Source organism: Lissotriton vulgaris, chromosome 6 (genome assembly GCF_964263255.1).
Source record: "Lissotriton vulgaris chromosome 6, aLisVul1.2, whole genome shotgun sequence".
Classification (NCBI taxonomy): Eukaryota; Metazoa; Chordata; class Amphibia; order Caudata; family Salamandridae; genus Lissotriton; species Lissotriton vulgaris.
Genome location: NC_141694.1, coordinates 1,240,208,164 through 1,240,235,160, shown reverse-complemented (window position 1 = coordinate 1,240,235,160; position 26,997 = coordinate 1,240,208,164). Strand labels below are relative to the sequence as shown.

Genomic DNA, 26,997 nt, shown 5'->3' with positions numbered 1-26,997 from the left:
ATATACATGGTTACAACGCTGTTGTTGTAACGACCGCGTTGTAATTCCCTGCGGGAAATGTTTTCGCGATAAACTATGTTTACTCAAAAATCTATTCTACAGCCTTTAACAAAGTGTAATAATAATCCACCCATAAAATCCTGTCAACTTTAACTATTGCTTTTCCCAATAGGTAAGTCAGGCCAAATGCCTTTGGCAGAACTTTTATAATAAACAGATCAAACCCAGGCTATCTGATGTAACATTTCCTAATGACTCAATAAGGCCTATAGCCTTTTTAAATGTATTTTCACTGTAACCAAATAAGGCATATTGTATTAAGCCTAAGCTGACCCACAAAGCAACCATCAGGCATACAGTCAGTAAATAAAAAATGTGTAAAAAACTGCATTTGGCAAAACAATATTCAGCACCTTCGAAGAGCAGTTAAACATGTTATCACAGTGAAAATCTTGTACCTTAAGAGTTAGTCAGGGGTGATAATCAACATCATAACACTTGCCTACTACATTAAACTGTGAGGTTCAACTCAGTGAAATAGCAATGTCCCTTCAATGCCCAATGGTTTTAACACATACGTTTCATAATAAATACACAGACCTGCTGGCTAGGTTGAAGCTTTAAGTAAATAAATCAGATCAGGCCTAAAGCCTTAATCATTAGCTCATCACCATAACAAACTCAGTCCTGTTGTATTGAGCATAACCCTTGTCACAAAGCAAGAAGTGCTTTACAAGCACTTTTTTTCAGAGCAGTAGACAACTTCTGACAAATCAAATGCAGTACTCAAGTTGATCACCATGTCGGCGGAGTCAAAGCTCCTGTCTTATTAATAGTTCTGTTAAGGTCTTTTTTCTGTTAAACACATATGGTCTGGCAGCTGTGTTGTCAACCCAGACCTAAAAAGAATGTTATATTAGTTTTGCAAATATTGCATGCAACAACATTGGCATTTACAGTATGTGTCAGGTTACAAACTTTTTGTGCACCTAAATCCTAATCTTCTCTAGAGGATATTTTCCAAACGTAGCAGTGGTGCCTAACCTACATGGATTGCCATTCTGTACAGCCCTTTCGTTATGTAATCTGCCTTTGATGGTGGTATCCGACTGTTCCATCTTGGGACTTAGGGCCTACTGTATTTTTACAATTGTAATGTACTAAAGGTACAATGCTAGGGAGCAAATTCTTCAGGTCATAATGTGCACTTTCAACTCATTATGTATCGGAATGCGGACAGAGCATGACTTGTCTTTCCTCCTTCCAGATGTCAGTGATTTGCAACTGCAATTGTGGTTGCAGGCTATTGATTATGCAGAACAACACCTGAAGGATGTGGTATCCATTTTGAAGGTGGAAGCTGTCTGTGACATACAGATACTGCTGTGTGAACGTGGGCTGTTAGCACTGGGAAGAAGGCAATAGTCCAGGGGAACAACTGCATGTTCTCACAATGCCATTCATAGAATGCTGTTTTTTTTTTTGGGGGGGGGGTTGCAGCCACTGCATCATAAGGGGCAGGTGTTGTAAAAAAACTGTAGGCATTTTGCAAATGTAGTTAGTTGAGTTACGGTTGGGCATATACCTGGCATGGTGTAGACTGGGAATATGGAATCCCGAAATCGACGGGAAAGAATATGATTACAACAATTTCGAGTGACCAAGTATTGAAAAGTATGGTTCCATACATTTTTCATAACTAAATCCACCTGAATGTTCCTTGGTGGTATATATATCTTCAAGGTGCGTTGATGTGCAGTTAAGAATATTAAACCCATACCTCCCTCTGTTAACTTACCTTTCGATGTTTTGTCCCTTGGTATATTTGTAAAGAATTGATGTCCCGTCGAAATTCAGTATTCAATATTCTCAGCTACAATCAAAATATTTTTCCATTGTAGACTATGGTAACCACTAAAATCAGCGCGCCCCGCAGATGAGTAGTGTGCCCAGCATTAAAGAAGCCACTAAGGGATCTCCAGCCTTTGGACGTTCTTACAGTGCCCTTTGTTTTGAAAGGCAAAGAGACTAGAGGCAGATGGTGTAGACAAACTGGACTTAACGCCTGTGTGTCACAGCATGATCATCATTGATTACCTATCCTATTGAGGAACTGTCACTGAACAAATGAATGAAGAAATGCCTCTGAACCTAGATTCCTCTGCAAGATTCTGGTCATTGGTAAAAAGCTACTTTATGCATTTGACAAAATATAATGCTGAGGGCATAAGTAGAACTGAAGTTGGCGTAACTTTCCATATACCTTTGTAGATGACATACATTGAAACATAATTGCATTTGCACTTGTGCAACATATGTAAGCTGAACCCTTGTGCCCTAACTGCTTTGCTTTTGAACACCTCTTCTGTTGCTCCACGTAAAAACATATTCCTTACTTAAAATGTAGTCTCTGTATTGTAATCCAACATTTTTGAAACACTTCGCAAAATAGTGGTAGTACATTATACAGCATTTACTACCCCTATGTGGAGGGCAGAAGTGCTTGCAGTCTTAAAGTGTAAGGGGCAGATTTACAACTTCTGGCGCATCTCTGCTAATCAGCAGGGATGCGCCAGAACAGTTGCGACATGCCAAACCACCCGTGCGCCACCACTGACGCGCCATATTTACAATGCGGCGCACGTTGGCGCACGGATGGGCAGATGCGTGTTGCATCCCCTGACGGAAAGGCGGCGCATTGCTGGAGTTGCGTCGCAAGCGCGATGCAGCTCAAGCAGGCGCAGTGTTTTGACGCAGCATGGCCGTAAAAGTCACTGAGTGAAATCTTGTAGATTTCACTCAGCCACTTTTCTGAGGCGTTCCTGCGCTGGAACGCCCCCCCCCCCCCTGTCAGAACACCCACATCTGTCGCAGGGCTTTACAATGTGACACATCTCCCTAGATGCATCATGTTGTAAATACCCCGCTGCATGGCGCTGGCTTTGTGCCGCCGCTGCGTCACAAAAGTGACGCAACGGCGGCGCAAATGTGGCGTACAGGCTTGTAAATCTGCCCCTAAGTATTCATTTCTAATATCTGCCGCACAGAGCGTAGCACTCACTGGTGCAAAGCCATCAAAATGTCCTCGTTGACTGATGACTGCCGTTGGGGCACCAATGACAGCCTAGGCTCTGCAGCAATTAAGCACATTTTAGATTAGAGCTTTAAGAAGGATAGTATACGCATGGAAGACGTGTCGCTACTAAGATTGTGAAAGTGATTACAGTGCCGGCCCTGCTGGACCAATTACAGTTATTGAAATAATCAGTGTTTGTTGCACGGCCCAAAGTATAGGTTTTGGCGCGAAGTCGCGAGGACGGCGCTTACCTTGGCTCTTCACGTTGTTGAGCGGCAGGTACGGCGGCGGCCCCTTCACGCTCGACTGCTTCGAGTATCTTTCCACGTAGTAGCCGACAGAGTGGCTGCGGTACGGCCATAGCAGCAGCAGGAAGAGCGTTGGCAGCTGCATAGTCCTTCGTAATTTCTAAAAAAAAAGTTGAAGAAAACATTTTTTTTGCATTAGTTAATGTTTGTAGACAAAAGGTAATTTCGTCCATTTCAGCTATCAACGCATTTCTAAAGTTGCTATTTCGGCCTGTTCATAATTCAATTAATGTATCCACATTTTTTTGTTCATTCGTGTCCACGCCACATTAGACACCGCACTGTTCTGAGTAGTTTCTTAACAATGCAAGAGTTATCCGTTCAGAGAAAATTCGAGCATCCGCTTTCCCTTTCTTCATGTTTGTTGAATATCTTTATTTTACTATGCTGAACTTGATAAATCGGTTTACTTTGTGAAGGTTTTTTTGTGAGTGTTGTCGCGCCATGCAAAAGTGAAATGCTTTCCTAAATAATTCACCCTTGATTTCTGTGATATCATTTCTACGAGCAGTCACGGACGACCGAATGCAGTTGCCTCCTTAGATGTGCTTGTTAAAATTGAAAAACATTTTAAATGACTGGTTCTGACAAATAATTCATGCAGGAGCATTTTGCAGTCCGTAATTCAAACTCAGTTCCTTAAACGAATTTATCCAGGGCTCATTTGGTTTTCCATAACATTAAGGTCTTAAAAATTGTCTTGAAAACAACTATGCAAGAATTATTTTTACTGTCTGTCTATTGGTGAATGATATCGGAAATCGACTTTTATGCCTATCCCTTTATCAAGTGAACCGCGGTTTCATAAATAAATTGGGAAAATAAACCAAACCACTTCCCAGCAGAAGCTTACCCGCATTTGTGAGTTCCAAGCCAGTGGCGGCATCCAGTTGCTGTTACAGCCGGTGTTATGGAGAGGTTGTTATTAAACTCTCACCGTGAAGTGTATATATACAGTTTGTGGGATAAGTTGGCCAGAGCTTAAGCTCCTCCCTAGCAGGCATGAAGCACTAATTACATTGGAAAGGTATCTTACGCAGGCATGTTAGTTCAGGTAAGAATTTCACTTTGTGATGTATGAGGTGGTGGCAGTTTAGTTACAGCACTTTGTGCTTGCCAAATTATGTTGTAACACTTGAAAAATTATATTACATTTTCTCCTGTGTGGTACCTTGGTTTAACTCACGGTCTTTAGGCACAGCTAGAAAAAACATAGTTTAAAACAAGGTTAAATGCAGATTATGCATAAGTTATGGATTTGTGCCACGTTTGAGGGTGGGCATTTTGCCCTAATATGTGGCGTAGCTGCTGAACTCCATATTACAGTAGTGCTCTCCTACCATGTATACCAGCAAATGTGCTGGAAGGTAGTCAAAAAGACTGCAGTAACAAAAGGGGGACATATCACTATCACAAACCAATATTCAGTGCTTAATTTGTGCACTGGGTTGTAGTTGGTGGGCACCACCACTGCTTATAATTATTTAGAAGCTTGGTTGACTGATACGAGTTCCCCAAAACATCATCTACGTATTACCATAATTTGACCGTAAAGAACCTGAAAGCTACAACCATATGGGCAAGTAATGAGACAAATTCAGCTTTCAAAGCCATCGTGGAATCTGAACTGTTATCTTACCAGGCTTTGGAATTTGTTGACTATGAGCAAACAAAACATGCCAACCAAGTGGGGTCATCTAAAATGCTCAGCTCCCTGTTCTCTTTCCATCCTAGTTGCCTCGTCCAAAGCAAAGTTGAATTCAAGATTAAGTCCTGTGAGTACCGAAGGAATGAACCCTTCCGCCCTTCCATTCCGCTGTTAAACACCAGGTTTAGAAAGGTCCTAATGGCTACAGAATCCTTATTGTCTGATCCATGCGAGCTCTTCAATTTAAGGATCAACCCTGAAACTCCCTGGTGTCTGTGGTAACCTTGTCTGGATGCAACGGGCAGCCTTTGCTGGCTGGGAGTGTGGGTACCGTTTTGTAAACCACGTTCTTGTTATGACACTGCTTGGCCAAAGTCATTGGTCACATGCAGACATTTATACGCTCTGTTCTGCAGGACCTATGGTAGTTGTCTCATATTGACATGCAGGGTTCCACTCTTCGCTCCTTGAAAAATATTCAGTGACTCAGAGTGGATGGAACAGGACCACCCTTGAATTTGGGCTGCAAACTGACCTAAAAGGACTGTGGTTGCTACCTAGCCCCTAGTCCCAGGAGTGTATGCGAAGGCTAGCAGAGCCCCTGAGTTACCTCTGAAAAGTCTGGACACCTAGAAGTTATTCTGAGAAGATGTTGTGGGAGAACTGTATCTCCAGTGGGAATAACCGTCAAGAAAACCCCGGTTGCATTCAAAGCAGCCTCCATGCGAAGTTTATACTAATCGGAACTCATAAGAACTAAAAGAACACTAGTGTTTCCAAGCATTTATGGCATGGTGGGATTGTTTCTCAAGCAGAGGAGGACCCATGCTCGTACTTATCCTAAAGGATTCAGCAGTTGTGGGGTATAGCTCCTTTGGAATATGAGACAGCAATCAGGAAGGAGTATGTTTCATTTTGTATTGTCTGCAGGCAGGTGGATGAACTTTAGATGACTATATATATATATATACTTTGTCTTCCACTCTTCAGTTTAATAGTACTCTAAATCACAGTGCTACTAATGATACATCCAGTTGCTCTGGCAACCTGAAACTCTGTTAGTTTATGCTTATGTGCCCTCTAGAGTAGTAGAGGATCAGGTGACTAGTGAAGATTTTTTAATAAAAAAAAAAATCATGTTATGGATTTGTATAGCGCTTGAATCACCCCCGAAGGGGTATCTCAGCGCTCGCGGACCCACATAAGAAGCTGTCACAAGGGAGCAAGTCTAGAACAGAACAGTTTTCAAAGCCTTTCTTAACTGAAGATGGTTCGGGCACTGCCTTAACGAGATGGAATTGACGGTATGATTTAAGAATTCCTTCAAAGTAAGATGAACTTAGCTATGGATCTTGGGGTAACAGAGACCTTGCATTTTCTTTTAAAGGGAGTTTTCTGAAGCTACAAGGCCTCTGGAAGGAGAACTGTATGCCATTTGGAGGCTGTTTGCTAATGGGAAATAGAGGACGTAGGAAACTCAGAATTCCATATAGGAAGTTGGTATCAAACATAAACAACAAGACAGGTTTCCAAGTGCAGTCATTTCCTTATATTGATCAATTATTTACTGTGAGAAAACATCAGTACGCGTACCATTAAATGATATAGGTGAAGGCCTGAAAGATTTACAAAAAGACCTGGTTTTATTGGTCGTAGGTATTCTGTGATTCTGAAAATAACAAAAAGAAATCAGAACGGTACCATTCAATAGATGCCAAATGTAACAAGCATTTGCAATGCAATAGGTCTCGCATTAGGAAAGTTTGAGCTATTGGTCTTGTAAATGAGATTTTTTTTTATTTATGTGTTGGTTTTGAAAATAGCTAAATTAATAGCTTTGTCATTTACAATGCCAATAGTTATAACTATCGCAAATGTGACACCTATAGCATTTGTAATGCAACATGTTTTGTATTTACGTGACTTAGATGTATTGATATTACAAATTACAATGGCTTTTAATTTTTAAAAATAATTAATACTTAAATAAAAGTGATTTTAATTTATAATGGCAATAGCTTAAACTTATGTAAATAACTTTTGTGAAGATTATGTTCAGTGTATTTTATTGTGACGAAAATCCAAGAACAGAAGTGAAATATTAACATCTTTTTGTGACATTTGTAATAAAGTTTGAAACATTGAGAGAACATATTTGAACCAGTTGTTGTTGAATGGTTGCGCAGATTGATGCTGGGGTGGCGCTGAGTGGTGCTGTGGTGGTGCTGAGTGGTGCTGTGGTGATGCTGAGTGGTGCTGTGGGGATGCTGTGTGGTGCTGTGGTGGTGCTGAGTGATAATGGGATGGTGCTGAGTGATGCTGGGGTGGTGCTGAGTGGTGCTGTGTGATGCTGTGGTGGTGCTGAGTGATAATGTGGTGATGCTGAGTGATAATATGGTGGTGCTGAGTGATGCTGTGGTGGTGCTGAGTGATACTGTGGTGGCGCTGAGTGGTGCTGTGGTGGCGCTGAGTGGTGCTGTGGTGGTGCTGAGTGGTGCTGTGGTGGTGCTGAGTGATGCTGTGGTGGAATGGAAAGCAGAGACAGAAAATGTTAATCCCGGCTCCAGGCTCATTATTATAAATCTTGTTTTTCGCTTTACTACACCCCAAAAAAGATCAGTAAATGGGGACTGGGAGAGGAACTCTATGTCCCCGGTGTGCATTATTTCTGGCAGATCTAAATCACATCTTTGCATCCTGTGATGCTTCAAGTAAATTAAAACAAGAGATCTCCAACTTTTTGGGAGGAGGTGCTAGAGGTTGACTGTCTTCTTTGCCAGTCCTTGATTGGACTTGGGGTGGACCAGGAACTGCAAGGGAAGCCAGGAGAAGAATTTGTGTTTATTGGCATGGCGATACTTCGCTTATGCCATGCCTCTGCCTGGCTGGATCCAGTCCAACCCCCACACCCCCCCCTGGATTTCACCAGTGGCTTTTCTAATCTACTGGCAAATTATAACTTTGAAAAAGCCGGTCTCGAACTAAAGGCTTAAAAATTAGGACACCACTGACCTGATGGCTCAAGAAGTCAAGAAGAATAGGTAAATTCCAAATGTACAGCTCATTTTTTCTTTTTTCCCAAAAACTAAAGATAATCGAGTTAGTCCAACTCTTTTCTAGCCTTTTTTTAAGTTAAAGCAATTTGGTTTGTGATTGGTGTTTTTTTTGTTACAAATATATATATATATATTTTTTGTTGCTATGTGCAACATTTTTGAACATATATATATACACACACACACACATATATATATATATATATATATTATATATATATATGTGTGTGTGTGTATGTATATATGGTTGTGCTAATGCATTTATATACAAATGGTTTGATATATATGTAGATGCATATAATTTAGTATATTTTTATACATTTAGATATGTATCTATATAAATGCCCCAGCCCGACCTGTTATGTGTTGCTTCTAATTTAACATCCTTCACCCCATTGTGTCAGCGCTGATGTTTCTGTGGTCACAATGTGCGAGTTCATGCACAGTAAAGACTGCATCGTCTTCTTTTGTAAATTAATTTTAATGTAAGAATGGCCCTCGAATAACTTCACTTTTAAATAAAGTTCTATTTAGGTTTTTTTATTTTCAAGGATATTTGGAGGATATGTGGAGTCAGCACAATAGCAGCTGAGCGAACTAGGATGGAGGGGACAGTAAAAGGCAGATATACAGTTACCTCAGTTGGGTGGGATGTTGAAATGTTCTAACAAGGTATTTTTGTTGTGTTTGTTCAATGAAATATCCTCATTGTGTATTAATCTATGTTCTAGAGGCCCAACACAACATTAAAAGTTTGCTCTTTTCTTTTGATACAAACTTTGTGCGTGTAAACATCGGTCATCTTTGTCCTTCCACCATTTAAACTGAGGGCTTTGCCTGCACCTGTCACGGTTAGTTACATACTGATGCGGAATGGTAAATTTGTTTTCTTAGAATTTTTTAATCGACACCTTCTGATTACAAAGATCAGAAACGAGCGTTGTTCGACATCACTGCTAGTGCACGTCCAAACATAAAACATTAGAACTGTCAATAAAACGTAGTTGTTTTTTTTAGTTTAATGTGCCCGTGTCCGGCTGAAATATATTATGGGCATTTTTTTCACACTAACCGAATACAAACGCTAAACCCATGTTGAAAGGAGGAGCTGAAAAGTGTATTTCCGTCCCATTTTATGTTTCCATATTTACCTTTGTAGCATGGCATTGAATGGTTATATTGTGCTGTAAACTAGCGTGCTGTCAGGACACAATAAATGACCCTGACAGGAGTAAAAGGAGGGGCCGCAATCCGGGACACCACAGCCCTGTGATGCAAAACATTTAAAGACTTAAGCGGAATCATAGGAGCTTGCCGGGGGCCTCCTGGCCGTCATCCGGGATGGTGGACTCGGGCAGGGGCTCGCTCAGCTCTCCGTTTGAAGTGGCCGCCGGGGCGTAATCTAGGCCCCCACAGTGCGGGGGGTGGGGGGGGAGGGGGCAGAGGTGCATGGGGGGCAAGAGAGCTCCACTCTGAGTCATGAAACTCCAAGGTCTTTGCAACCTAGGGGATACCCCTGCTGTCTGAGCCCTGGGAATGTTTCTGAGCAGGATAGCTCTGCTGTCAGAAGCCTGCGTCTATTAAATATGCATTATCTAAGGGGTAGCTTTGACGTCCGATACCGCTACTGTGTAGATTGTAATCTGAGGGATAGCAATGCTCTTTAAAACCGGAGCTTACAAAATCTGAGTAACCTCTGCTCTCCTGATGCCTGCTACTGTGAGGGACAGCTCTGCTGCCTTCGGCCACACAGCTCTGTGTTACCTGAGGGATGGCTCTACTCCAGAGCCACAGATTGTGAGATCCATGTAACCAGAGAGATAGCTCCACTCTATGAGACGAGAGAAAATGAGATCTGTGTAACATCAGGGACAGCTCTGCTGTCTGAGGCCTGAGTGTTTGAGAATGTGTAACTGTAGAGAAAGCAGGAAAGCCCAGCTGCCTGTGGCCCGAGCCAGTGTAACAGTTGCTCTTGGACCTGTGCTGTGACATGTGCTGATGATACATGCCTGGGTCTCATGCGAGGAGGCCATGTGCCGCTCCTTCTCATGTCTCTGGAATACATACATAACTCGGGCTTTGATAATGCATCCGCGCGAGTTCTTCTAGTAAAGCATTGCTGTATTGTGTTGCAGGCCTCCTCTTCTCCCCTCCCCCAACCCCAGGCCTCAGGCGCTGGAGCTCCGCTTTTCAAAATGGTCACCTCCAAGACAGTGAGGGGGGGAGGGGGGTCGCGGGGTGCCTAGGGGGAGGGCTCCTGGGAGAGAACGGTGACCCACCTCTACTCCCGGTTAAGTGTAATGGGCAGCTGAAGAAAGGGGTGACTCATTGGGGCGGGGATTGGGGGTTATTGGAGGTAACATAACAGAGGTGGGGAGTAGTGGGGAGATATGTGCAATGAATGATGGAGAGGGGGGAGATATAGTGGTGAGAGGATAGTGAGGTAAACCAGTGGGGGGGTAAAGGAGCCTGGAGAGAAGAAAAAAGTGTCAGATCTCTGTCGGGGGGGGGGACGCTCTCTGCTCCTCTCAGGCACACACCAGAGGCGCTCTTATATGCGGCTGCTCCCGCTGTTATTGCCGGGTGCAGTCAAGTAAAGAGCTATTACGGATCCAGTGGCTTTTTCATTTACTCCCCCACCCTGTTAAAGCTCCGCTGCCATACGGGGATTCGGGATGTTGATGGGGAGGAAACTTCTTAAAAAATACCAATGAAACTACAAATGCTTCCTCTGGTCGTGGTGTGCACCTTTTCACACCTGCCCCTTTCCACACCTGCCCCTTTCTACGTATTCGCCCCACACGCACTTTTCAAGAGCAAACCTGAAAGTATTAGCATGCAACACCGACATGTATTCTGGGGACATTAACAAAACTGGATTTGGTCAAAAACACGCTATTTACAAAAATAAACGAAACACTATGGTTTTCCATCCGCTGCCAGTCAACAGAACTCCAGTGTTTAGCACGGTACTTAATTGTTATGTTTTCCCCGTCAGGTCCTACAACAAGCAACCTTGTGCCAAATTAAAAACAAGTCCAGAAGGCACAACGTAGCCTTTTAAAATCAGCCCTTTTGAATGACTTTGTATCAGACGAACAGCTTCATCCATTAACTCGCATCACCCGTGCTGTAATGCTTTTGGGTTTATATACAGTTAGTTCTTATAGTAGTAACCCTGTCATCATTCCGTTTCCACGGTATTGGCGCTATGCTCTCTTTGAAAATCATTAGTAACAGTGATGTCCATGCAGCGTGTTAAGGTGTTTTTCATTCATTCAGTGTACTTTGATAAAAATGCCATTAAAATGTTTACTGTGGCTCTCAAGTCTGCCGCTTTTAACTGAAAAAAGAGACGACTTAAGTTTCCAAAAAAACCTGAGGAAACGCTGTGCCCGCCTCCCTGCTCGGGGCCGCGCTGCCATTGGCGGACCCCTGAGGCAGGAAGCCAGGCAACGGGAGAGAAGACGTAGGCCGGGCCAGAAGAAAGAAGGAAGTCCCGCCTGCTGCTGGGCTATGATTGGCTGCCCGCCGGGATGGAGCAAAGAAGCCGAGTCCTCCCGCGGCCCGGGGCTCCCGTGAGCTACGGAGAGCCCTGGGGCCGCCCCAGAGAAGAGAAATCCCGCGTAGCCGGTGAGTGCGGTCCAGTGCTGGTGTGTGTGTGTATGTGTATGTGTATGTGTGCGATTGCGGCGGCGGCGAGGGGAGGGGGGTCTTTGTATGTGTGCGTGCGTGTGTGTAGGTGCGCTGGTGTGTGTGTGGGGGGGTCTCTGTGTGTGCGTGTAGGTGCGCTAGTGTGTGTGTAGGTGCGGGGGCGGGGGGTGTGCCTGTGTATGCGTGTGGCTGTGATGTGCACATGCGTGAGTGTGGGTGCGCGTGCACGCAGCTGAATCCAGCCGGGGAGAAGCGCGTGGCAGTTTCTTGTCCGTCATTCCCCCGAGTCAGCTAGCTATAGTTCTCCACCTGGACCGCATCCTTCGGATGCGTGTTCCCAGGCTCGACCTAAAAAGTGCAAAAAAGCTACCGACATGTGAGGAGGCATACAAGGAGCAAAATGCAGTGTTGCACCACAGAGCAGAATATTAAAACAAAGACATGTAGGCTTGTCAAGCTAAGTTTGGAGCACCATTAGGAGTTGGAGCACCATTAGGAGTTGGAGCACCATTAGAAGTTTGGAGCACCATTAGTAGTTTTGAGCACCATTAGGAGTTTGGAGCACCATTAGGAGTTTGGAGCACCATTAGGAGTTTTGAGCACCATTAGGAGTTTGGAGCACAATTAGAAGTTTGGAGCACCATTAGAAGTTTGGAGCACCATTAGGAGTTGGAGCGCCATTAGAAGTTTTGAGCACCATTAGACGTTTTGAGCACCATTAGTAGTTTTGAGCACCATTAGGAGTTTGGAGCACCATTAGGAGTTGGAGCACCATTAGAAGTTTTGAGCACCATTAGACGTTTTGAGCACCATTAGAAGTTTTGAGCACAATTAGGAGTTGGAGCACCATTAGAAGTTCGGAGCACCATTAGGAGTTGGAGCACCATTAGAAGTTTTGAGCACCATTGGGAGTTGGAGCACCATTAGAAGTTTGGAGCACCATTAGAAGTTTTGAGCACCATTAGGAGTTTGAAGCACCATTAGACATTCCCCAAGGGAATGTGAACCATTAGTGTTTTCACTACTCACAATCCCAGGTAGCAGCCGGATGACTGCGGGCATCAATCTGTCAGGCGTTTTTGTGAATTAATCAATTTCTGAATATTTTATCAGTTTATAATTAATATAGTCACGATCAGGAGCAGGGTGAGCGTGGGCAGCCAAGTACCAGGTATGTTCATGATTATTCTATGGTGTTCAATAAGTGATGAATGAATGAATTATATACTTTTGAGTGCACGCATGATTGGAGACGCTAGGACTCAAAACAGCTGAATGAAAGAGAAATCTGTTAGCAGGAAAAACAAGTTTCAGAGCTCTGCAGTTCGAGATGTGATTTCTGAGGCAGCGAGGGCAGCTGGTTCCATAGTTTTGCTGCCAGAACCGGAAAGTCTGCCTCCTAAGCAGCCTTGTCTGAAGCAAGGAACTGTGACTCCAAGATGGGCGATAGAGCACAGTGCACACGAAGGTAAATACTGAGTGATTCGACTTCAGCTAGGGAGAGTGATGAGGACTCATTTGAATGACTGTTTGCTGATGTCCCTCAGAACTGTGCTGTGTCCAACAGTGAAGAGATGCAGTGATGGAAATCTACACTGAATAATTAGTCTTTTTTTCAAGATTGTGGAAATCCACCACTGCTAACATTCTTCTGCACACTTGCAATCAAAACTGATCTGCGGGCATATACTACAGAAACATATTTTGTAGAGCTTTGGATCAGAGCTTTTTATCTCAACAAGCCACCAAATTAGTTATGGCAGCATTTTGGTCTATATAGATATTTGTGGTCGTTATCTATTCAAGAGCATATTGTATTTTTATCCATCCCTTTTCTAAGTCACTGAACTATGAAAGTGAGGCGGTTCCTTCTCTTTCAGTGCCACTTTCAAGGTAATAAACTCATTTACTTTTTGCATTTAGACAAGTGTAGATTTTTAAAAATCATATTAATATGTAATTGAATTTTACATTTAATTGTTTCTTAGGCCCTCCTGCCTTGGTTACTTCCCCACTGGGATACGGGGAGGTTCTGAACCTGGCATATTATATATCAGTACATGGGTGGATCCTTCTAATGTATGCCGGTTATCCCATGTCATACCATGTCACACAAGATACAACTGAGTATATGATGGTAGATCCTTGGCAAGCAACTGAGACATTACATATGCTATGAACTGGACATGTTGTTGCTTCATCTTCCATATGGTTGCTGTCTGAACACGGTATATGTGCTTTAACCCTTTACGTGAAGCTGCACAGACATCTGATGATGGTCCTGGACATTCTAGGCTGCACCAAACATAAGACAGCCTGACACAGGTATACATTTCTATTGCCACTCTATGTTGACTGCATCTGAGTATATGATGGTATACATGAACTTGTGTGGCTGCTTTTCGCCATTACTTGTAGGCGGGCTTATGAGGTTACTACTTAAAACTGATGGAAGCTTTTGAGATTGCACCTTGCATGTGATGGATGTGCTTGGACATGGGATGACTGCCACTGTCAATAACTTGCACTTACCTCTGTTTCTGATGTTACTCCAGTTTTACAGAGGAAATATTTGAGCAAAAGAGGGTATTATCAGCATAGGGCCTATGCACCCTGGTATACGAGACTCCACCAGGAGTATGAGGATTGTTGCATTACATGAGAATGGACTTGGACACATGCTGGCTGTGGATGTGTCTGTCATATGTGGGCATATTAGAGTGTACCTGGCACAATGATGGCAGTATATTGACCTGTCGAGCTCTACTCACCATATGGACGTATGATGGGTTCATCTAATTATATAAGAACGCCCTGATTACACCTACGCATATGATTCTGTTGCTGACATTTGATAGCTGTATCTATAAGTAGAGTGATGCTGTCATACACATTTTTTTATGGTCATAGGATGTTGTACATGGGCATATGAGGCTAAAATACTGTGGTTGTAAATCTTCAAGGGCATTATACCATCTTTGCTGTACTTTAGAAGGGCTGTACTTTGGCTTATGTGGCAGCACACATATATTATGCCAGTAACTTGGCATTTTTTTTAGGAGTTTTATTTATGGGATAAAGTACTCCCTGTGTACATTGCAAGGATATTGGAAGTCACAGAGGAGTTCCATGACAATATAGAGGGTCAAGGCCGAAGGAACTCCAAGGTAACTTACAATATTCTTATCATAAAATGGCTATTCTTTGCAGTACATGGTCACTCCTTCACCTTTTTCACAAGCCACTTAAATCCTTGGTGCATAGCTCTTTCATATGAACGAGAGAGCTTGTTTGCAAATAGGAAGATTAAAAATAGAATCTCTAGTAAAAAAAAATTAAACACTTCAAAGAAGCTGTTTGATAATTGTGGCAAAAAGAAATTAGAACAGTTTAATACAAGCCAGGTTTTTATTATAGGGCACAGTAGCTCTGAGTATGTAGAAACACGTAGAAAGATTCTACCTTTTCTGTAATTACCTAAGGAGTGCAAAATAAAATGCTGCCATAAATATCTCCTTCCCTCAACCGTTGCTTTAATTATGCTCCACGACCTGCCTTCCACTTGTGCTGCAGGATGTGACAGCAGGCATTGTTGCATCATCAGAAGTCAACTGTAATAAGTTATTGCAGTTGGGCAGCTACGTCATTTCTTTATAACTGGTGACTGGGTGCGCCACAAATCGACTATTATATGTAGAATTATAGATGGGTAACAGTGAATTATGGGGATGTTTTTTAACGACGGCGACTGAATTACATCATAAACACCATGAGAATGAGGGTTGTCCCAGTGACATCCATCTGCACTGCTCAGGGCGCTACAGTATACACACAAAGGGCCATACATGAAGCCTTCACAACACATTACGAGGGTCTCTACAGTTCTCGCCTGCGGGTCCCCGTGGCTGACATAACTGTGTATTTGTCGAACCTACCTCTGCAGGAGATAAATGACACGCAGCGCGATGAGCTTGGAGCGCCGCTCACGTTGGAGGAACTCCGTACGGTTATCTTTTCCCTTTCCAACGGTAAATACCCAGGGCCAGATGGGCTGCCTGCGGAGTTCTATAAAGCCTACTCTATTATATTAATACTTGAACTGCAGCGTATGTTTGGGGCGGCAATTGCTGACTCTGCTCTCCCTCCTACCCTAAACGAGGCGAACTTAGTGTCACTCCTGAAGCCGGGCAGAGACGAGACCAATATGGGCTTGTATAGACCATTGGCTCTCCTTAACACTGACTACAAGATCTTGGCATCCGCACTGGCCCAGCGATTGGCGCCCTTGGTGCCCACCCTTGTTCACGCTGACCAAAACGGCTTCGTGCCGACTCGCAACACGTCGTATAACATAAGACGGCTGTTTAAGGTGCAGAGTCTAGCCATACATCGATGGCCTCGCTCGGGATGCCTGATACTCGATCTCGAAAAGGCATTCAACTCTGAGGAGTGGCCCTACCTGATATCGGTGTTGCGGAAGTATGATTTGGGCGACGACTTCCTCCAGATGGTGGAACTCCTGTACCAGAGACCCACAGTCGAGTTCGTACGGGTGGGCTGTTCTCAGACCCTATTAGTGTGCGCAGGGGAACCAGGCAGGGGTGCCCCCTCTCCCCTCTGATCTTTGCTCTCATGATGGAGCCTTTGGCGGCCCAACATCGAGCCTCCGGGGCCGACTGGAGCATTCCTTTAGCCGATGGAACTCATGCGGTGTCGCTATATGCTGATGATTTATTACTTTACATCAGAGACCTGACTTGCTTTCCTCCGGCGCTCACGGGCATTTTCCATACATTTGGAGAGATGTCGAGACTTAAGGTAAATTGGGCGAAGTCTGGGGTTTACTCCTTTGACACTGCCACGCCGGAGTGCGCTATTACGGTCCTAGAGGAACGGCTTGTATGGTATACGGCAACTTTCCGCTATCTCGGGACCTACATGTACCGAAACCCCACTGACGTTTTAGAAGGTAATCTAGTAAAGGCAATCTCCTCCCTTAGGGCGCAGGTAACCTTCTGGAACTCACTTCCGCTTAATGTTCCGAGCCGAATCACTCTAACAAAAATGATAATATTGCCCAGACTGCTGTATTTTTACGCTAATCTTCCTGTTTACGTCCCAGCCCGAATATTCCGCGAATTGGAGACGTTGGTCAGAAAATTGATATGGAACGCGGGTCGGCCCAGGGTTGCGCTGAAGATGCTCTATGCGCCTACAGAAGCTGGGGGACTGGCAGTCCCAAACCACGAACTTTATTATTTAGCCGCGCAGCTGCAGTGGGTGACCTACTGGTTAAGTGGGAAAAATCTGGGGGACACGGCCACGGACACCACGATCATGTCAACAGCTCAAATACATTCCCTTTTTCATCCATTGGCTACAACCCGCTGCCTAGAGCAGTTACACCTGGCGGTGGCGCGGAAGTGTTACATTAGAAGTTTGAAACTTACGAGCTCCACAAAACCGTACGCTCCAAACCTGCCATTGCTGGGGACTCCCTGGGAGGACGGAGTGCTTGCGGAGGCGTCATTGAGCAGCTGGACACGGGCAGAGCTGGAAACACTGGGGGACCTATTTGCGGAGGGTGCCTTACTTCCGTTCGAGGCGCTGGCTACGGATGCGGGGCGGCCGGCAGGGAAATTCCTGACACATGCAGCGCTCATACACACACTAACACGAGCCTGATGCGATCTGACAGTGGAATTGCGACCCATCTATTAATTCAGTATTTACATGTTATGGGGAACGGGTCTCACGTGGTACACTGGCTGGCGCGAGCCTTGCACATACATACGCAATTTTCCTCCCAACGTCTACGAGACAAGTGGTCGGAGGATAGGGGACGGGAGTGGTCTGACAAGGAGTGGGCGGCGGTATTGGCAGGAGCGCTCCACATCCCACGCAATTCCCGTTTCAAAATCATGCAATACTATATTATACACCGCGCGTACTTATCCCTAGACAAGATAAACCGATATTTCGGACTGACCACGACGGCATGCCCTCGATGCGGTCTGGTGGATGCCAATTTGCTACATATGCTCTGGTCTTGCTCTCACTTACAAGGCTACTGGACAGCGGTAACGACCTCCCTGGCGGCAGGGACGGGGGGTGGTTTACAACACACATGGGAGACATTCCTATTTGTCCTTTACAAACGAACGAAACAGACGAAAGTTCCGGCAAGATTTTGGGATCTTGGTTTAATTACAGCGAAAAGGCTTATCACTAAGCAATGGAAGAACAGTGAGCCCCCTCAAGCAATATACTGGCGTCAGTCCTTTGATAATTGGGCGCGAGCGGAGAGTGTAGCTTTACACAGGGAAGAAACGGCGGGGCTCCGGGCGTACCCCATAGCCCAGGCCTGGGATGACGTACTGACCGCTTTTCACCAAGCGTGCCTGCAAGGTGGTATTACTTAGGCACATTCCCCCTTTGCTTACTGCCTTGACACCGACGCCTCCTTTGGAGGCTGACCCGAATAGTACTCCTACATCTGCCCCTTAAAGAGAGAAAGTGTACTGTCGCAGCATACCTGGAGTGTGCACCGGCCGTGTCCTGATGGAGCTAGACCTTTGTGGCACCAGAACAGAGAACATGACTGTCCCCTCTGACCCCCCTAAGTGGCCCCCCCCTCCCATTTTCCCCATCCCTCTACCCCCCCTTCCTTCCTCCCCTTGAACTCGTACTTCCCTCCTCTGCCCTCAATGAGGCCTGAACTTTATAGAACTTTCCTCTTCTCCGGCTGCCTCCCCCCCTCCCCCGGCATAAGCCCACCTCACTCCCAATGACTCACATCGAGGAAAGACTGCCACACATGCCCATCCTAGTCTATTTTAGTTATTATTTGATTTACAATTTTTTTTTTCTCCCTTGTGTTCTCAGTTCCTGTTTCAAAAGTTAACGTTTCGCGTTCAATTCATCACACATAAGGTATTGAGTATCACATGACGTACAAATTCTCCTGGGACACTCCCAGCGTTTGTGGACACAGACTTAAACACACTGGTGTGGTAATCCCGAGGGATGGGTGCGCTACTTCTGGGAACAGGAGGGGTGATGCACCTTAGGAATGGGACATTGACGAGTGACGCACAAGACCAGAGGTACTACAACACTCTGTTCAGACCACCTCCTTTATTATGTGCGGTTGGTGCGGTTCTCCCTGATTGTGGTGGCGCCTACCAACTAGTGCCTACCTTCATCGGATTGTTAGATATAATCCTCTTTGGTTTCCAATGGACCTCACTCATTCCTAAACTTTCTTTTCTCTGGAAAATGTACCCTAATACCGAACTTTTGGTTTACAGACATTGTATGGAAGACACTGTTATCCTAGCGAACTGTTGTTTAACATATGTATTTATGCATCAATGATTCCTGTTTTTACAATCATATATTTTTCTTTATCATGTACAACGGAAGGGAACGGGACAATATATAATTGTCATGCGTAGAAATACTGTTTTGTACTGTAATCTCACACAAAATTTGCAATAAAAGATATTCAAACAAAAAAAATGAGAATGAGGGTTGTCTATGATACCTCCTGGAACCCAGAACTCCCTAATTTTAATTTTGGTAAATCTATCTCAACAAGCAGATAAAGTCAAATTTGACAGATTTTTGGGAAAATAATAACAATTTAAAGATCATAATGGGGATTCCAACTTGAAAACTGACCAGTCGAAAGTGGACGAATCACTAAATGATATCCTTGAGATTTACAATATCCCACTTGCAAACTCTCCAATAACCACAACTTTGAAAAAGTAAAGTATCATATGTGATTGGTCAGGATACCAGCGAGTGAAACAGACTTTCACTGGCTGGTAGCCTAAATAGAATGGCTCAGATTTTTTGGTTTAAAGTACAACATAGTGAATTAAAATGGCCACAGGCTCTCTAGAGGCGCATAAAAAATATTAAACAACAGTATTTCCTGTAGTTGAGATCCATTTCCCTGTAAAAAAAAAATATATATATACTTCAAGAGGGTGCACTGACCTTGTCTCATCAAAAGGATATTCTATATTTATCCCAAAAACCTTTGTTTAAGATGACCTTGTCAACTCTGGGAAACTCAGATAGGTTTCCATATCTTTTTATTATCAGAACTTTTCACTCCGCCATGAAATCATAAAATATAGGCTAAGATGGAACCCTTAAATATGGTTTCCAAGCAGGCCAATATAAATCGGGGAAAGGGGAGGTCTTTTCATATGCACTTTAAAAATGAATTGTAGTGTTGTTCATGCTTTAATCGGTTGTCCTGTATTTTTAAATACGCGTAGAAAGTATTTAAAACGTTTGTTCTTAAAGTATAGAGGTTTAATGCAATGTACTGAGATTGACCTTTTTTCATATATGCAATTTTTAGATGTTGCAGTTGGACTGGGAAGTTGTTTTACGATCTGCGAGAAATTATGACAATTATAAGTGGGATTGAATAGTAATTAATCTGTATTGGTTTTATGAACAATTGTGTGAATAAACCTATTATTCACTACTGCTACTACAACCACTACTACTACTGAAGAGGATTAATAACAGCATCAATTAGAGGGGCATGCACGACTCCTGACTAGAGGAAGGCATTTATCATATTAATAGTTTCCAGTGCAAGATAGGGTTGGATCAGCTTATAACTGAGCATGGATCCACACATGAACTGGATGCTTTTATGTTTTCAGTCAGGCTCATCATTTCATCAACCTCTAGGGATTTGAGATGGATGCTGGTAATTGAAAGGGTAGCAAGGAGAAAGGTTTTGGAAACAAGTCCGGTTCACTGGAGATAAAGTTGAATATTTTGGGGGTTTGGGTTCAAAGAACTCTGTATAGTCTTTTTTTTTTTAACTTCATTTTTATTGCATCACCAATATAAATGTACAGACAGCATATTTAGTATTAACATTACATCATGTACAGACTTGGTTAGATCCAGTCGATCGCCGGCAGGGGGTTTCATCTCGAGCTTGGCACGGGTGATCCCAACCCTGCCCATTTCTTGTGACTCCTTACAGTGTCCGACCACTTCACCAAGCAAATAACCCTGGGACGCTTTTGTGGTTTTCACCCCTCCCCAAATTTCGGTACCCCAATTCCCCTCCAAAACAGCCTCCTACCCACCCACCCCCGTGGTCGCTCTGCGCTGGGTTAACAGTGTAAAAGCGTCTGGCGTGTTGCAGGAGGAAGTACATTTTCGTTAAGGTGTGTTCTCCTGTGTAGTGTTAGGGTCTGCTCCATCTAGTGCACTCTCGCCATCCTGCCCCTCACCGTCCACATCCCGGAGTGCCTGCACCATCACCTCCCATGCCGTCGCCCTCTCCAGCGCCTTCTCATCATTCAACCTCCAGGCCAGCTGGTATCTTAGGGTACTTTCACACGCGGCCCATCTCAGACATTCTCCATACCATCTTTTATACGTGGGCCCCACTCTGGACTTCCAGTTTCTCGTAATCTCCCGCTTGGCCAGGATGAGCCCCAAGTCTATAAATTTACTAGTCATCTTAGTCCTAGGTGTATGCGGGAACCAATGTAGGACGCCAACCGCTTTAGTAAACTGGATATCCCTGTCTGTCGCTGCGTTAAGGGCCCGCCCAACTTCCTGCCAATAATCTCCCAAGGAGGGGCAATCCCACAGCATATGGCACAGATCCGCCCCAGCTGTGTTACATCTGGGGCAAGCAGCGTCAGTCGCCCCAAAATACTGTTGGATTTTCCCAGGGGTGAGGTATGCCCTGTGAATTACATAAAAGTGAATCAATTGGAACCTGGCGTTCCTCGAGCTCTTCCTTGCCCGTCTTAGTAACTGGCCCCAGGTCGTGTCTGGTATCTCCACTTGGAGGTCCAGCTCCCACTTGGCCTTCAGGGCTGCCAAAGGTTGCAAGGCCTCCCGCTGCATCCTGGAGTAGAGGCACGTGACAGCCTTAAAGGTTCCCGCCGCCATCATGGCGTACTGGCAGGCCATCGAGGTGCCAGGTTCCTGCAGCCCTTCCCCCCAGTGGGCTCGCATAGCGCCCGTGACTGCTGCGTGCAGCAAGTAGTCGCCCCTCGGAAGGTCAAATCGCTCCTGCAGGTCCCGAAACGGCAGCAACACCCCATCTTCGTAGAGGTCACCCAGCATTAGTATTCCCGCCTCCTCCCATCCCAGCAAGCGCGACCAGTCTCCCCCATGCGGGAGGGCGGTGACCATCCCCAGCGGAATTTCGGGGGCATACATACGGCGGACACCCGCCCGCTTACGGGCCCGGTCCCAGGAAAGCCGGAACGTCTGCTCCTCGAGCGTCAGATCTCCCACCCGGAGTTTCTGGTGCAGCGTGATATATGCCAGAACGTGTCGCGGGGTGCCTTCTACTCTCACGTCCTCGGGGCCTCTATACACTCTCGCCACCTCCTGAGTAAAGGTCTGCAGCTGCGCAGCTAGGTAATACCCTTCAAAATCCGGCACTGCCATACCTCCTTCATCTTTAGGGCGCAACAGCGTGTCGAGCGCTATGCGCCTCCTACCCGTTCCCCACAGGAACTCTATGAACAGTGACCTCAGGCGTTTGAAAACCGAGCTCGGTACCCACACCGGTAGTGTCCTAAAATAATACAAAAGCCTGGGCAGGGCTATCATTTTAAGCAGGGAGATTCTACCAGCTAGGGAGAGCGGCAGGGTTGCCCAGAAGTCCATGGACCCCCGCAAGGCGTTAATACAGCGAGTGATGTTATCATCCAGCAGGTCGGACGGGGCGTGGTAAACATAAACCCCCAAATAATGCAGACAGCGCGGCTCCCATCGGAGTTCCTGAGCAGTGAGTGGGCACGGTTCTCCCGGCCTCAGGGGAAACAGACAGGATTTAGGCCAGTTGACCCTCAGGCCCGACAACCTACCGAATCGTCCCAGTAGCTGTCGCGCCCCCTGAAGCTCGGGGCCCGCGTCGGCCAAAAACATCAGCAAGTCATCCGCGTACAGGGAGATGAAGTGCGGTCTCCCCCTAAATGACAAACCTGCGTAGCGGCGGCCCAGTCTGGCTTCCGCAGCGAAGGGTTCCATCGCCAGCGCGAATAAGAGCGGGGATAGGGAACAGCCCTGTCTAGTGCCACGCCTAATTGGGTATTGACTCGAGATCAGTGTGCCCACTCGGACCCTCGCTACCGCCTCGGTGTAGAGGACCTTGGTCCATTTTATATAACCGTCCCCTAGCCCGAAGCGACGCATCACCTCATATAAGTATCCCCATTCAAGACTGTCAAATGCCTTCTCAATATCAATGGAAAGGACAAATGGGGAGACAGCGTCCGGCCAGTCCGCACCCATCAGTCTCGTGAGTCTACGAATGTTATGGGTGGTGTTGCGTGTCGGTATGAAGCCGCACTGGTCACCGTGAACCAGGCCCGTCATGTGTACCAGCAGTCTGTTGGCCAGAATTTTACTGAGGATCTTGTAGTCCGTCGTCAACATAGACAACGGACGATACGAGGACAGCGCCGCACTCTCTCTGCCCGGCTTCAAGATCGGGATCATGAGGGCCTCGCACATGGAGCCCGGGAGTCGGCCCCTCTCCTGCGCTTCGTTGTATACCTCGCGCAGCCGTGGTGCAAGGTACTCTAGGTATTTGCCATAAAATTCGATCGGCAGTCCGTCAAGGCCCGGGGTCTTATTTCTAGCCATCTGTTTTATAGCACAACCTATTTCTCCGAGAGAGATGGGCCGACCTAGTTCTTCTGCCTCCGAGTCCTCCACTCGCGGCAACTGTAATCCGTCCAAGAACTCCTCAAGCTCCTCTGCCCCTCCTGTTCCACCACTCTCATAGAGCCCCTCATAATAAGCACGAAACTTATTCAGGATCCCGGGTTGAGTGTGGCAGGGCTCCTCCCCTGGCTCCTGGATCCCCATGATCGGCACTCCCCCCCGGAGTGGGTTAGCAAGCCAAGCCAACATTGACCCCGCCTTATCACCTTCCGCATGCGCCCTTGTCATGTACGCTTTGTGATCGAAGCTACGCAGCCGCTCCAGCTCTACCGCCAGCCCCTCCCGCGCCCCGCTAAGCCCCTCCTGCAGTTCAGGGTGATTCGGGCGCCTCTTCTCTAGTTCCCTCAGCCGTGTCTCAGCCTTATCTAAGTCATCCAACAAAGTCTTCCGAGCCCCTGCCGTGTGTCCAATACAGTGTCCCCGCACCACCACCTTGAACGCATCCCATTCAACCGCCCTCGTGGAGGCTGAGCCACTGTTCTCCTCAAAATACCTCTCAATACGTTCACTTAGGGCCTCCCTAAACAACAAATCGTCCAGGGTATCAGGTTGCAGGCGCCATGTTGGCACGCAGTTAACAGTCACCATCCATTCCAGAGATAACAACAAGGGGTTGTGGTCCGATATCGTCCTAGCCAAATATTCCGCCCCTCCCACCGCGGGGAGCACACATGCCGAACAAAGAAACGCATCCAGCCGCACATGCAAATCATGTAGGTGTGAGTGAAAGGAATAGTCCCTAGCGGTGGGGTGCAACGCCCTCCATGCATCCGTGAGGGCCCAGCTCTCCTGCCATTCCAACCTACGCTTAACGACCCTATGTACTGGGGACGCGCGCAGCGGGGGATGGGACCTATCTAGTAACACATCCTCAACCGAGTTGAAGTCCCCCCCCAAGAGGACCGGCCCTGCCAGGTAACCCGCCAATTTGCCCGAGATAGTAGACAAGAAGGCGGGCAGGTCCACATTAGGAGCATACACATTACAGAGAGATATCACCCTGCCTCTTAGCTTCCCCTCCACCGCCACATATCTGCCCTCAGGGTCCACCAATGACTTTGAGACCTGGAAGGGGACCCCCGCCCGTATCCAAATCAGTGCCCCCCTTGCAAAAGCCGAAAATGTCGTGTAGAATAGCTGCCCCCTCCAGCGCCTTTGCAGGGCCGCCCCTTCCTGCTTATTAAGATGTGTCTCCTGCAGGAACGCTACATGAACCCCCCTACGCTTGAGGTACGCCTGGACCTTATGTCTGCGCGCCATGGACTGCATACCCCGCACATTCCAGGTCACACATTTCAAAGCCCCAGTGCTAGCCATCTCCCCCTACACAACCGGACCATACAGCAAAGAACAATGTCCGCACAATTCCCGCGACCACGGGCCCACCCACCCACCCACTCCAAACAGGAAGCTAAACCCCACCAACAACAACTGCCCCCCGAGCAACCCCAACTGCTCGCAACTCCCACCCCCCCAGGACAGGCCCCCCCGCAACTGGAAGTACCCCCATCCAAACCAACACTCCCGACCACCCCTCAAGGAGAGGTGGTAATGCTCGCAGTCCCCACTGCGATGACCTTAGGGGCCAGTAGGGCGCGGCTCAATGCGATAGAACCTCAAGACAAATCAGCCCCGCGCGCTCCACCCCGCAATCCCCACATTACAACTCCCCAAAATCTCAATCAATAATGTTCCACTGCTGCGGGCCCAGTGCCCCGGTGTCCAACCAACGAGCTCACTCCACCAGTTCAGTTCAACACGCCTCCAATATCTCCTCCGAAGTCTGCGGCGTCACAATAGGGCCCCGGGCTCCACCAAATTCCGATTGTCCTGTCTCCGAGCCCGTGCCCGGGTCCTCCGATTCCGTGCCCTTCCCGGACCGAGTCCTGGCGGTCCTAGATAAGTCCACTACCGCCTGTAGTGCCGCCTGCCTCTCCGCCTCCGTCTGTGACACCGATGGTTTCCCGGTTCTCTTGCGGTTCCTCCTGATCCGTTGGGACTGCCTCACTGGCTTCGCCACCTTGGCCTCCTCCTCCCTGGCCTTGGCCCCGTCCGTACCCGCTTTATAAGTGTCCCACCAGTCCCAAGCGTCCGCGGAAGTTGTGAAGAACAGTGTTTTCTCATCCACCACCACTCTTAGCTTGGCAGGGAACAGCAGGGAGTACTTGATGCCTTCCTGGCGAAGCTCCCGCTTGAGGGACAGGAAGTTTGCCCGGAGTCGCTGCGTCTCATACGTATAGTCCGGGAACATGGTGACTCTATTGTTCTCCACTTGAAAGGGCCCTGCTTCTCTCGCCCTCTGTAAGAGCCAATCTCTGTCCCGATAATGGAGCAACTTGAACACCACCGGGCGAGGAGGAAGGCCCAAGGCTGGCGGGCGCGCTGGAACTCTATGTGCCCGTTCCAGGGAGAAGAAGGGGGACAGACCTTCCGGTGCCACCTCCGTCCGCAACCAGTTATCAAGGTATCCCACCATGTCGTCGCCTTCAATTTTCTCCGGCAGGCCCACTAGGCGTACGTTGTTGCGCCTGTTTCTGTTTTCGGCATCCTCGGCCCTCCTTTCCAGCACCTTCAGGCGGTCCATCACGTCTACCATCTGGGCCTTCATCGTTTCATGGCCCGGGGCTAATTCCTTAACCGTGATCTCCACGGTTTTCACCCTGTCCTTAAGTTTGTCGTGGTCGGCCTTCAGGAGGCCCAAGCCCGTCGCCACCTGAGCGATATCTTGCTGCAGGGCGTCCTTAGTGGTGGCGATGGCCTCCAGGATACGATCCTGCATCCGCTGTAATGCCGCTTGGTCTCGTTCCGCTCCCTCCGCTGCCTCAGTGTCGGTCGCGCCATCTCCCTTCCCCTTTGGTTTCCCCATCTGGGCCGGTTTGGGCGGCGGTCTCCGAGTATATTCCTGGTCACCCTCCGAGTGCTGTCGGGTTTCGTTCTTCGGCCGGGTTCCCGGGCCCAGTTTTGTCACCAAGTGGTAGGAAACACTGAGCGATCGCGGCCCGGCCTGCGCCAGACGTGCCAGGGGCCCGGGGCTCTCGTCACTGGGCCACTGCCGCACTGCCGTCGCCCCCACTAGGGGGGAGGTCCTCAGCCACCGCCCAAAAGTGCTCCCAAAGTCCACTTGGCACCCGGGGAGAGGCGCGATGTGGCCGCCAACACCCTTGAGTCGTCAGGGAGCAGTCCTCAGTGGGTCTCCGGGCAGATGTCTCCGTCGTGTCTGCTCTCATGCCCTCGCCGCCATTTTGGGGTCCGCAACTTCTCGCCTGAGTTCCACTTTCAAAGTCGAAATACTGCTGTGGGATGGCTCGGTGTCGTCCTCCGTGGGCCTCGGACCCTCCGCAGTAACGTCCAGTATCGGATGATATCGGTTACCTCGGGGTTCGATCAGATTTTCAGGATATTTTCCGGGATCGGGCACGGAGCTCCGAGCTCACGCTGCCTACCTCCTCGGCATCCAAGCCACGCCCCCCAAGAACTCTGTATAGTCTTAACACTGTTGTAGAGATGTTCATG

General features: G+C 47.1%; 2 protein-coding genes across 5 annotated transcripts in view; one reads left to right on the top strand and one right to left on the bottom strand.

Annotated features, from left to right (window-relative positions):
* Positions 1 to 26,997, top strand: part of NT5DC1 (5'-nucleotidase domain containing 1) — a 1,423,540-nt gene that overhangs the window by 327,124 nt on the left and 1,069,419 nt on the right. The window lies entirely within an intron of this gene.
* The window catches only part of COL10A1 (collagen type X alpha 1 chain), a 184,283-nt gene that overhangs the window by 28,887 nt on the left and 128,399 nt on the right, over positions 1 to 26,997 (bottom strand). For 2 of the 3 annotated variants that reach the window (XM_086927338.1, XM_086927340.1), the window contains one exon: positions 3,328 to 3,484. In XM_086927338.1, coding sequence (XP_086783464.1) covers positions 3,328 to 3,484 — 157 coding nt within the window. Of the gene's footprint in view, positions 1 to 3,327; positions 3,485 to 4,237; positions 4,284 to 26,997 lie in introns of those variants that run through there. The other variant, XM_086927339.1, reaches the window with a different exon arrangement.